At 43.6% G+C, this 13,372-nt stretch overlaps 1 protein-coding gene across 1 annotated transcript in view; it reads right to left on the bottom strand.

Annotated features, from left to right (window-relative positions):
* Window positions 1-531: 531 nt before the first annotated feature.
* Window positions 532-13,372, bottom strand: part of LOC141100045 (glutathione S-transferase P 1-like) — a 34,884-nt gene continuing 22,043 nt past the window's right edge. The window contains exons 4-7 of the mRNA XM_073588223.1: window positions 10,076-10,163; window positions 9,866-9,969; window positions 9,323-9,430; window positions 532-3,457 (exon numbers count right to left, since the gene is read on the bottom strand). Coding sequence (XP_073444324.1) covers window positions 3,272-3,457; window positions 9,323-9,430; window positions 9,866-9,969; window positions 10,076-10,163 — 486 coding nt within the window. The 3' untranslated portion in view covers window positions 532-3,271. The remainder of the gene's footprint in view (window positions 3,458-9,322; window positions 9,431-9,865; window positions 9,970-10,075; window positions 10,164-13,372) is intronic.

Below are 13,372 nucleotides of genomic sequence, written 5' to 3' on the forward strand. Positions count from 1 at the left end.
TTTTTGCAACTGCTGTATTAGGAGTTATTAGTCTCCTGCTGTACCTGGTGCTGTTGCTGCTGGCTCAGGATCAGGTGCTTGAGTAGCTCCTCCATTTTGTCCAAATGCTGTTCCATCCCTGTAGCTGCCTTCACCCAGGATATACGGTTTATCCACTGCTGCTACACGTGTTCCTGGAACGTTGCACACATCTGAAAAACAGCATGTGAGGGGTTGACAGGCTTAGCTGCTCTTCGACGCAGACTCCTTCGCACGGGTGGTTAAAGTCTCTCGTTGGTTTATTGTCTCATAAACAAAAAAAAACAAAATGGTAACAGAAAAACAGCCTGTCCAGTTCAAATAAAAATAAACAGTCATACACCGTCCTATGGGAAAACACATACGGCAGTTCCCACAGGAGTTAGCAATCCGGATGCTTGCTTTACTCCACATTTGATGAAATAGGGGATTTGTGAATGTAATCCGCACTGCCGAATGTGATGTAGAACCAGAAATATCCAGATAAAAGCAAGTGGTTTTATTCAACGCGTTTCAGATTACTTCTTTCTCACAACACAACACATGTATACAAAGAAAGGTAGAAGTGGCTATCCAAATAGATCAAATTTTCAAGTCTTTATATTTGTCTGTCACACATGAAAAGATGTCTTTTATTGCAAAAATTAGTTTTTGCATCCCCATCTTTAGACAGCTATAATTTATCCATATTTTGGCTAACAGCTTCATATTACAGCTTATTTTCTGCAGGACAAGTCAACATTTTTATTGGTACTATTTTCAGGCACATGACATTTTTGATCACTTTCTATTCAGATTTTTGGGGGCAGAATGAACAAAAAAACAGCAACTCAGGAATTGTTTTGGAGTTTTTTTTAATGTTGTTCCTCGTGTGGTATAATTGATAATGAAGCTTTAATCTTCGGGTCAGTATGATTACAGCGATACCCCATTTCTATATTTTTTCATGTTTTGGAGCTTTTAAAGGCATGCCTTTTTCATCATGGTATCTGGGGCATCATAAAACCTATCCAGCATCGATAGTACTAAAGTTATAGGCCTCCTGAGGAACCGCAACAACGGGGAAACGCGTCGAGGCGATTTTCTACTCTTTCTGATAAGTAACTGCATGGCCATGCATGCTTTTTCAATTTTTGGGATAAATTATATCCATGTGTTATCTCGTATGAGCATTATACTGTGGGCCATGTTTTTGACTTTTTCCATTGTCTAGGAACCGCATTGTGCAATATCTAGGGTGCAATAACATTGCTGTATGTGGTTTATTATTGGTCTCTTACTGAGATTAGTACCTTTTTGAGGGTCACTCCTAATATGATATAATATGTTTCTTGCCCATCAATGTTTATTCTACATATGACCTTTTTTCCCTTCCTTCACCTCATTCCTTTCATTGATTGTTTTCTCACCTTTGCATCCAGGGTGAGTTAGGGGAGATAGGGACAGACGACGTCCGAGTGGGGGCGCCAAACAATCGAACTCTTTTAGGGTGCCAACCTCCATGGCTAGGAAGGTGTCCAGATAGGTCATTGCAGTCTTTGAATAGGGCTTTCTTGTCTTTGTGGATTACACGGGAATTGGTGGTTTTATTCAAATTATCAATTAAAAGTTTTTAAGGGAATATATGTACACAAACATACTCTTGATTTTCATCTCTGGATGGCATGATATCCTTCTCCCTTTAAGTCCTAGCAGCAACCTCCACCTTCTGCTGCTTATTGACACACCCTTGCTAGATGTTTAAATACCCTGATTCCCTTCAGTAAGGTACTGGTGTTGGCTCTATTTTCCTCTGTCTGTTGGAAGTGCTAGAAGTCAACTAGTTTCTTTTTGGATCCTGTTGGAGGATTGCTGGCATGAGCTCTCTTGTGTCGTCTCAAGCTAAGTGTATTCCCTCATTTGTCTTCTTGCTTTGTTTTTAGTGGTAGTAGGGGCTGACTTGCACTTACCCTGTTCCCTCCCTATCCAGGGTCTAACACCAGGGGCAGTCAGGGATTAGGTTCCTGCTTGGCAATAGGTGCAGAACCTATTTAGGGATGTTAGGCCAGACATGGTGTTGTCACATCTGCCTAGGAGTCTCCACTCCCCCCTTTCCTAGTGTTTGGGCTCCCCCTCCCTCTTCCCATTGTTGTGCACCTAGCTTCTCCCTCACCAAGCGTGACAGTGGGACATTTCGCTAATCGCTGTGGACAGTAAGACAGAGACTCAAATCTGGGACTGTCCCACTGAACCCAGTACAGTTGGGAACTAGACATCAAGTAAGTGTTGATATTCTATCCTAAGATATTACATCAATATTAAAGTCATAGAAAACGGTTTTAAAAGGTTTTCCTTAGAATCAGATCGTGGGGGGACAAATGACCCATGCTCAAGCCCATGAATGTCCACTGATAACATGCAAAGTTCTGTGAACCAATTCCCAAATGGAGAAGTGATCTGTGCACTCCTTCATTTAAAGTCTATGGCATAGACAGAAATATAACATTATAACATAACTGGCATTCCATTGAAACGTGGTATATAAAACTCTCATTTTTCAGTAGGTAGAGGTTGAAATGGTTGGAACCCACTCTATTCATCATGTGTATAGGTGATACAATTTAATTCTAGAAAAAACCCTTTTACAAATATTCATTACTACATTATAAAGAATGGGCAACACTTTTTTCAATTTGAAGCCATAATACATTTTAATTTAGTTTTTTTCCAAAAGGAATTTGTCAGCAGTATTTCACCCCCAAAAAGATTTATGTCCACATGTAGCTCTGTCAAAGACAAATCCATCCATGCCTTTAACTAGAAAGTCCATTCCTCCATTACTGAAGAATCAGTGTTTGAATTGATATGCACATGAGGTTGAAGTGCATTTAACATGTGGAAGCTCCTACCAAGCCTCTGTCACTCCAGCTCTATTCCCCACCCAATGCCACATTCTCTTGCTTGATAGCTTCTTTGCTTAAATTTACACAGCAAAGGCGTTGTCAGTCAAGCAGGAGGAGGTGGCAGTGGGTAGGGAATAGAGCTGCAGTGACAGAGTCTTCAGATATACAGCCTCATTAAATTCAAATGCTGATTTCTCAGTAACAGAGGAACATACTGGCCATTTAAAGGTATTGCAGATTTATCTTTCAAAGAGATTCATGGACATAGAGATAGTTTTGGGGATGAAATCCTACTGAAAGATTCCCTTTAATTCAAAAACTTTACAGCCACTTTTACAGGAATGTGTATTTACAGTTCTAATAATTGAGGCCTATTTGTGTTTCGGGGTGATGGGTCGCTTATTGCGCTTCTCAGATTTCAAGTATTGGCTGAGTTTTGGGCGCGAGGCAACACGCTCTTCATATTCGGAGAGCAGAGGGAATGAGGCTAAACATTTTGGATCAAGGTCAAGATGGCAGTGAAGGGCATCCAGAAGGTTGTAGTCAGCGTACGAGATCTGTAATAAAAATGAGTGGTAACATTAATTCTGATCTCTACAAACAGATATTGAGCTTCTTCTCTAACATAGTCATGACACCTATACTGCTAGTAAATTAATCCAGGGTAAATTTAGTCCATTTGTACCCAGCTGTCCGTACTGTCTCCATTACTTTGTGTATGTAAAATGAGTGGGTAGTTAAGAGTCTTTGTTTTTAACAAACAAGTCTCAAATTGACTCTAAACTCAACCTTTACTGAGGCTATCCAGTCACTGAGGCTGTATTTCCCTCAAACACCCACCTACTGCTCTTTAACCCCTTCCCGACCTTTGACACAGTGTATGCCAATCCGATCTGTGATGCATATGCTGTGTAATGAAATGATCGTGTTCCTGCAGGTCGGGTGACCGGAGTCAATGAAAGGTCACCTAACCCACAGGTACATGAGGTCTTGTACTTCACCTCAGGGTTGGTGGTGTTGCCCCCCGTGGCTACAATCTCTCTGATTGGCTGTTGAAAGTGAACCAGCCAATCAGAGCAATTGTAATATTTCACCAATGAAATTTGGTGAAATATTACAATCCAGCCATGGCCGATGCTGCAATACCATCGGCCATGGCTGAGTGGGGCGATCTTCCCCCGCCACTGACTGATGGCGGCGATCTGCCGTTGCCATCAGTATTTGCTCCCCCTCCCCTAGCCTCCGCTCCCCCCGCCTTCTGATCCCCCCTCACCCCCCACGGTACCTCCTGAGTCCCGGTGTCCCTCCCTCCTTCATGGGTGTCGCCATCTTCCAAAATGGCGGGCGCATGCACAGTGTGCCCGCTGAATCTGCCGACCGGCAGATTCATTCATTCCTTCCAGGTACATTTTGATCATTGTGATAAACCCTAACACAGTGATCAAAATAAAAAAGTAAATAAACCCCCCATTTATCACCCCCATAAGTAGGCAAAAATAATGAAATAAAGAAAACATATTTATTTTTATTTTTCCATTAGGGCTAGGGTTAGGATTAGGGTTAGGGTTAGAATTAGGGTTAGGGTTACAATTAGGGTTAGAGTTGGAATTAGTTAGGGTTGGAATTAGGGTTAGGGTTGGAATTAGGTTTGGGATTAGGGTTGGGGTTGGAATTAGAGTTAGGGTTAGGGTTGGAATTAGGGTTAGGGTTGAAATTAGAGTTAAGATTATGATTAGGGGTGTGTTGAGGTTGGGGTTAGGATTAGAGTTAGGCTTGTGGTTAGGGTTAGGGTTAGGTTTGGGATTAGAGTTAGGGGTGTGCTGGGTTAGGGTTGTGGTTAGGGTTGTGGTTAGGGGTATGTTGGGGTTAGGGTTGAGTTAGAATTGAGGGGTTTCCACTATTTAGGCACATTAGGGAGTCTCCAAACGTTATATGGCTCCACCATTGTTTCCAGCCAATTTTGCGTTCAAAAAGTCAAACAGTCCTCCCTCCCTTCCAAGCCCTGACGTGTGCCCAAACAGTGGTTTACCCTAATATATAGGGTACCAGCGTACTCAGGAAAAATTGCACAACAACTTTGGGAGTCTCATTTCTCCTGTTACCCTTGGGAAAATAAAAAATTGGGGGCTAAAGAATGATTTTTTGAGGAAAAAAATGATTTTTTATTTTCACGGCTCTGCGTTGTAAACTTCTGTGATGGTGTCCGCTAACGATTGGAGCTAATTTTCCATTCAAAAAGTCAAATGGCGCTCTTTCCCTTCCGAGCCCTGCCGTGCGCCCAAACAGTGGTTCACCCCCACATAAGGGGTACCAGTGTACTCAGGACAAACTGGACAACAACTTTTGGGGTCCAATTTCTCCTGTTACCCTTGGGAAAATAAAATATTGCGGGCTAAAAAAATCATTTTTTGAGGAAAACAATTATTTTTTATTTTCATGGCTCTGCGTTATAAACTTCTGTGAAGCACTTGGGGGTTCAGAGTGCTCACCACACATCTACATAAGTTCCTTGGGGAGGTATTTTCTGCTATATAGACCCCTCAAAGTGACTTCAAATGTGAGGTGGTCCCTAAAAAAAATGGTTTAGTTAATTTTGTTGTAAAAATGAGAAATCGCTGGTCAACTTTTAACCCTTATAACTTCCTAACAAAAATGTTATTTAGTAACTATTTTGTGTCACATAACTCTCTGGCTTAACAGAATAAAAATTCAAAATTTGAAAATTGCGAAATTTTCAAAATTTTCGCCAAATTTCTGATTTTTTCACAAAAAACACAAAAATTATTGACCTAAATTTATCACTAACATGAAGCCCATTATGTCATGAAAAAACAATCTCAGATTCGCTAGGATGCGTTGAATCGTTCCTGAGTTATTACCTCATAAAGGGACACTGGCCAGAATTGCAAAAACTGTCTTGGTCATTAAGGTCAAAATAGGCTGGATCATGAAGGGGTTAAAGGATCTGTCTAATCTTCTTTCTTCAGGAGCGCACAGATCCTCAGCCTCCTGCCTTCCTGCTTGTATTGGGCGGTGTGCTCCTGAAGATTAAGGCTATGTGCACACGGTGCGGATTCACCCGCAGATTTTTCCGCGTGGATTTTGTACAATCCGCAGGTCAAAAGACCTCCACAATGGAGGAGATGGCAAACCGCAGCGGAATCCGCAGAAAAGAATGACATGTCAATTCTTTCTGCGGAATTGAAACCGCAGGCAAAACCGCGCTGAAAAAAAGTGCGGAAAAATCTGCACCGTCTGCACAGCGGTTTCAATTTTCCATAGGCTAGAATGGTACTGTACATCTGGGTCGCCCTCCCAGGGCTGTGGGGTACTCGGTACCGGGCCGGTATCAGCAGGATGTGTCACAGCAGCAGTGACCCGGTCCGTGGCCCTGGGCGCCCAAGTAATAGGGAGATTGAATGGTGGAATGTGGTTAATTGAATGAATAGTTTATGACGCCACCTGTGTTGTTCAGCAAGGGAGGTGTTAAGCCGACGCTGCATGCAGATCCGCTGGGACTGAGGGTATGGTGCAGCAAAGATGTAAAAGCTTCCCACAGGTGAAGCTGTAGTCCCAGGGCAGTGTAAATGTGGGGGCCAAGGGGAGACGTAGGTGAGGCGGTGTTGGGCACCAAGATGTAGCAGTGCTGGGTGTGCTGGCGCCGGAATAAGTGGAGGACACCAGGGCATGTAGTTCTAAAGCTTTACTCAGTCTGTTGTGCAAACAGGTGCCTGCCTCCATGCCGTGTCCTCTGGGTCAGGGACTCAGTCAACCTCCAGGCCAGGTGGAATACTCCTTTCCAACACTCCGCCAACATGTGCCTTTCTGAACGTCTCCTCTTATAGCGCCTATAGATGAAGTACTCCCAGTACTGAGTTACACTGGAGTTCCTCCTGTCCGATGTTCTTATGAACTTTCCTTGTACGGCAGACAGCTGTAGCCTGCTTCGGGGATCCCTTGCTCCTCAGTCCCGGCTCACTATCAATGTTGCTGTTGTGCCCCCAAGTCTTAGATGGGAGTAGTGCATTTACAGCCCACTACTCCTCCGGTGTCTGCTGTAGGACCATTATAATCCATACAACCTCGGGGACCGGGCCCCGGCCTTGCACTTAGAACTTCTAGGCAGGGTTCTCCTCTAACCCACGTCCTCTATTCCCTTTTCTCCTCACGTTCCGTACTAGTCTTTCCTTCTTATGAAATATCAGGTTTTCCTTCAAAGTCTTTCTCCTTCCTTCCTTTCCCGTGCCAGCAGACCCAGGTCACTGTGGCCTGCTGCAGCACCTCCTTCCTCCATCCCTCTCTCAGGGATCTTCTCTCCGCTCACACTGAACTCAGCTCACACTGAACTCAGCTCACACTGAACTGAAATCCTAAACCTTCCCACTCTTTTATGTATTCTAACTTCACCCACCTCCCAGCACGTTTTGTGCTCCAAGCAGGGAGCCACCAAAGGTGCTCTGCTACACTCCAAGCAGGGAGCCGCAATGTGGCTTTGCTACACTACTTTGTGATGATGGGTGCAGGTGTTGGAGTGTGGTCAGGAGCCTCCACCTTACCTGCATGGTGGGGCACCACACCTCAGGAGGAGGTGCAGTACTTCTGTGGCGGCTGAATCCTCAGGGGCGCCACACATCACCTGCAGTTCTTCTGCGGATCCGCAGGGCCAAATCCGCTGCGGATCCGCACCGTGTGCACATAGCCTTACATTTCAGTCCAGCAGCATGACCTGAACTGTGCACTTTCTCATTCTGTAGGAAGAGGCAGCTTTGCCTCTGCAGCATTGGAGGAGGACAGGGGCTCTGAAGCTGGCCAGATCCAGCTGCATAGCAAACAGCTTGAAGGTGTGCACTCTTTCCCTATTAAATCAGCCACTTTTGATAGACTGCAGAGGTGGTGGGTAACCTAGGCAGTGAGCAGTAAACTATGAAATGGAAACAGCACTTTGCACTTAGACTCATTTAAGAAGTTGATACAACCCATTTTACTGAGACTCTATCACCAGGTTTGAAGAGTGCAGGCTAAAGTAGAACAGCTTGGTCACTTACTAGGCTTCTTGCTGTAATTTTTATAAATTTTTATATTATTTTCTATAGCTCTACTAGTCTTCCTAATGGTGATCTCCTGCCCCTTCATATTCATGAGCTATGTCTTGCTACAGCCCCCACCATTGATTGGCAGATTTCTGCTTATACACAATGTATGCAGAAAGTAGTCAATGGTGTAGTTGGACCTATGAGCAGCTCATCTTTGAGAGGATTTGCAGAGCTTTATCAGACTAAACACTGTTAATAGCAAAAGTACAGCCAGAATACCAGTAATGGACACAGTGCTGGAATCAGGGTATATGTTCACATTTTATGCTTGCTTCAGATTGTGAAGCATATACCAGGTATCCCCTGTAACAATCCTCCCCCGCAGACACTTCAGCATAGCTATGTTCATGGCCAATTACATTTTTCTCCTAAACCCTTTTATTTCCCACTAAATACTTACTCCCCAGTAAACATGGTGTCATGCAATGCCTTGGGACTGTGGGCGCACTGCTAGCAAGTAAAAACTTGCACTGTTTAATAAGATGGTGAGGTACTTCTCAGTAGTGCATGAGTTTGTGAAACTGTACACCGTGATCTTCTGGCCCCACTCTATTGCGGTATCCATGTGACACATGGGGTCACATGACTCTAATTCAGACAGTTAAATGGAATCTGTCACCAGGGATATTCTATGCAATCTTAGAGCACCAAAATGTAGGGGCAGAGACCATGATTCAAGCGATGTATCACTTGCTGGCTGTGTGCTGTCATTTTGTTACAATCACTGTTTTATCTGCTGTAGATCTAGGGGAACTTTGAATGCTGAGCCTTGTAAAACCTGAATCAGTGTTTTATCAGCAGAAAATTAATCACAAAGGAACTAGGCATCTCATGCCTCCTAGACCAGGGTTCCTCAACGCCAGTCCTCAAGGCCCACCAACAGGTCATGTTTTCAGGATTTCCTTTGTATTGCACAGGTGAAGCAATTATCACCTGACCAATACTAAGGAAATCCTGAAAACATGATCTGTTGGTGGGCCTTGAAGACTGGAGTTGTGGAACCTTGTCCTAGACAACTACTCTATGTAACCCCACCTACACCACTGATTAACTGCTTTCTGTGTACACTGTACATTGACCGAAGGCAGCTAATCAGTGGTGGTGGTTGGGTTACATAGAGCAGTTGACTAGGAGGCACGAGGCACCTAGTCTTTTAGTGGTGAATCTTCTGCTGATCAAACACTGATTTTATTGAAACAGCAACACACAGCCCAGTAAGTGACCCCTCACTGGAATCAGGATCTGAGCCCCTATATCATGCTGTTCTCAAATTACATAGCAAAAACCTGCTAACAGAATATTTTTAATCACAGCTATTAATGTATTTACCTTATCTCCAACGAGGAATTTGGTTCCATTGGAATTGTTAGAAAGTATCCTCTCAAATGCTGAAAGATGATTGGGCAAATCCTTTATGTATTTTTCCTTACCCGTCTCCTGTAAAATAAAGGACAATGAGTTTTGTATATATGAAATATAGTATGTGTTTACCAGGATATGCATACTTTATTGCGGCTACAGTACATGCACTATTGGGAGTCCCATAGCCGCAAAAAGGCTGAAGAGAAGTAACAAGCCATGACAATGATAGCAGTATACAGTACATCATTATCTCTGTATGAAGGAGTAAAATAGATGTGTGTATATGATTTACTTTATGCTTCTGTCAGAATTGCAATCCTCAGCATCTAGCCTCTGACAAAACAGGTATGAGCCCTGTGTGGAGGCTTTAGTAGCCAGGATAGACATTGGGGGCATATTGATAGGATATGCAGTAATGTTAGATGCAGCAATGTTAGATGCCAATTACTAGAAGTGGCTGTAGTGCTAGGACAAAAATTTCATTTTACATAAATCCTATATTGCACGTACATATTCAAAGAAGATCAGATATCCGTATTTCTGTCTCAAGTCCTCCACGCCATCATTCACCATGTCGATAAGTGCACTCTCCTGACTGTTGCTGCCATTGATCCCTTTGTGAATAATAAGAGCATGTTAGGCAGTGATACATGAAGGAATGTATAACAGAAGTAACGCACTGGCATACGATGTGCAACGAGCACTGCACTGAAATCTCACCATACACGCGGCCCAGGTACCTCAGGATGGCGTTGCTCTGATACAGAACAAAGTCTCCATGTTGAAGTCGAGGTAGTTGTCCAAAAACCTGAAGGACACATTAAGTATTTAGTAAGAAACTAATCAGGATAAGTAACTACAGCTACAATACAGGTTAATAGCGTTCTAAAGTTGCATGGCTGCACTGAAAGCCCGGCTATTGAGAGGGAATGAACTATGACTGAAAGGCAGAGGCTGCTGGGAGGAATAAAACTTCAATTCCTCCCAGCACCCAGGCTTTTAATATTTTTTTTTTTACTTGACAGGTTCCCTTTAAATTTTAGCTGCTCAAGGTGTTCACGAGAAGGAGCTTATGAGTTCACTAAAGATGAATTTACTGCAATCAATGGGATCTGTTCAAGTGTGTTTCACTTTAAGGTAGCGCACGTTATTAAAGAGAACATTTCACCAAATTTTACACGTTGAATTGGACACAAGATGTAATAGTGGCTGCAGAGTGGAATAAAACATTTTGATTTTTGTTTTTTTTAATTTCACTTTTCCGTTGCAGAGATATTAACAATCAAACTATTTGGCACTCAATGAGTTAACTTTTTTTAAGTCCAGGTGTGTGTTATCAGACAGTTTTCACTGGGGGCATGCACAGCTTTTCCCTGAATGATATTGCCCAATCATAAGCTGGTAGTGACACGCAGAGGAAAAAGGAAGCTCTCACCATAGCTTAGAAAAGATTTTTCATTGTTGAGATGAAATGATACAGCCCGATCTACTGGTCTAAACTCCAGCATAAGTCAGTGTGGGGAGAGGGTCAGTGCATTTGAACTTAGCTGTGTCAGATTACAAACCCTTCTATTAGCTCTCCTCACTACTGAATGTGTCAGTAATCACACTTATGTCTGCTATGATCAAGTAACTTGAACATCTGTCCATTGATGAGAGGGCAAAGTGCCAGTATCATTCTTCTGTCTATTGCGGTCAATTTGTAATCACTCTGCAGTTAGAACAGAGCAGGGATTCATTATATCTCATGCAGGAGTAGTCCAGGATAGGTAGGTTACTCCTGTGTTAGATGTAATGACAGCCCTGATCTTACAGAACAGCTATTACAAATTTAACAAAATAGATAGAAGTATGATACTGACACTTTGAGCTCTCATAAACAAACAAGCCGAGTGGGAGATGGGTACTACATCAGAGTTAACAATACTTTGAGAACAGTAGAAGTAATAGAAGGATTTCCAATGTGGCATAGGTAAATTCAGCTGCATTGGTCCTCACCCCAAAGGGACCTTATCTGAAAGATGTTAGCCATCGGTGCTTTCTCATCAAGCATGAGGTTAGATGAGGATATCAAAGCTGTAACCTTACATCTCACACACTGAGAAACCTGCTCTAAACTATGATGGGGTTGTGTTCTTCTTTCCTGTGAGCCTGCTTATGATTGGTCAGAATCACATACTGTAAGTGGAAGAAGTACACATGTGGCACCCCAGGAGTCCGGTTGCCACAGTGGCAATGCCTCCCTCATAGGGGGGTGATGACATGCCTGGAAGCAAGGAGGAATTTTTTCGGGTCGAGTCAGGTTTCATGAAACCCGACTTTCTTAAAAGTCCGGTCAAACGAAATCGGCCGACTATAGGGAAAAGTCGGGGTCCGACTGAAACACGAAACCCAGTGCAAGTCAATGGGGAAGCAAAGTCAGCAGGGAGTGGAGGACAGTAAACACACCAACAGTGCCCATTTCAATGCCAACGACATCAATTCTTATTACTTAAGCTTGTCAATCTTAATTTACTTTATAATAATAGTTATGCATTGAAAACTGGGGGTTATTTTGCTAAAGTTGTGGGGGCGGTAGGACTGGCGCCAGGTTTTCGTGTGCCCTGGGCCAAAGAGTGTCAGTGCACCCTTTTAACACATGCCACAATTCATAATGCTCCGATACGGCACAGAAATATAGGTATAGTACAATGAAAAACACTTCACTGCTTACATGACATGACTGATATTATCTATTTTAAATTCTACAATAGCTCAAAAAACGGACAGTATAGTACTCCATACAGTATTATGGCCACCACCTAGTGCGCCATACAAAATAATGAGCCCCATATATTTCTCCATACAGAATAATTGGTCCCATATAATGTTCCATACAGTATATGATGAGCTCCACATAATGCTACAGGATATGTTGGTCCCCATGGATGATGCTCCACTGTCTTATGGGCCAAAATAATTCTCCATATATAATGGGCCCCATTTCTAATGCTCCAGTGTATAATGGACCCCGTAAATGCTGCTTCAGTGTCTGATGTCCCTCATTTGGAATGCTCCAGTATATGTTGGTCCCCATGGACGATGGTCCAGTGTGTTATGGGCCCAAATAATGCTCCATATATAATGGGCCCCATTTCTAATGCTCCAGTGTATGATGGGCCCCATATATCATTCTCCAGTGTATATTGCTCCACAAAAAATGCTCCCAACATTTAAAAAAATTAAATACCTCTCCTCGCTGGGCACTGCTGTACTCTGGACTCCTCAGCATTGCCATCTTCAAGCTCTCTGCACTTGTACTGTTTCGGTAGAGGGCATACAGACTTGATGTAAACGCGCTCTTTTACCTGAATGTCACTGTCAGGAAACTCGGCAGACGTCACGGCGGTGGAGCAGGGAGAGGTAAGTATTGCAAGTGCTATGGCCCTGAGCAAGCATGGGGGGCCCACTCGTGGGCGACAGCACTGGCACTGGGCCCCTCATATTATGACGGTATGTCTGATGGCGAGTGGGCCCTCCCACCGACAGAGACACTTTTGCGTGCTATGAGAGGCCACTGCCGTCGCTCTCGAGTAGGACCCCCCACCTGCTCAGGGAACCGGCACTTTTATTTGCACCTTCCTCTGTGTCACCGTGTAAGGTGGTATAGTATGAGGGAAGGGGCACCTGAGTTTCATCAGTGTCACATTCTGGTTCTATAGAGTGCGAGAGGAATGTAGTGCTGTGGGTGAATGTACCAGCGGAATCATCTAGCAGTGGCCGTGCATCAGTGCACTCCATCTCCGATTCATGTCAGACTGGGGAATTCAGGATTTCACTTGATAAAACAGGCATGTCATGTGAAAAGAGCTCCATTGAGTATTCTGAATTGTGGGCTTCCGCATCCTGCACTTTGGGTGGGGGTGAAGGAGACAAGGAAAGGGGTGGTTCCTGACCAGAAGCTTGCATTTTTGTAAACTTCAAAAGAGGAGGCAATAGAGCTAGAGGCTGTTTTGGCAATGTAAGGCAAAACCAGTT

The sequence above is a fragment of the Dendrobates tinctorius genome, unplaced genomic scaffold, assembly GCF_039654945.1.
Source record: "Dendrobates tinctorius isolate UK_male_01 unplaced genomic scaffold, ASM3965494v1 ptg000103l, whole genome shotgun sequence".
NCBI lineage: Eukaryota > Metazoa > Chordata > Amphibia > Anura > Dendrobatidae > Dendrobates > Dendrobates tinctorius.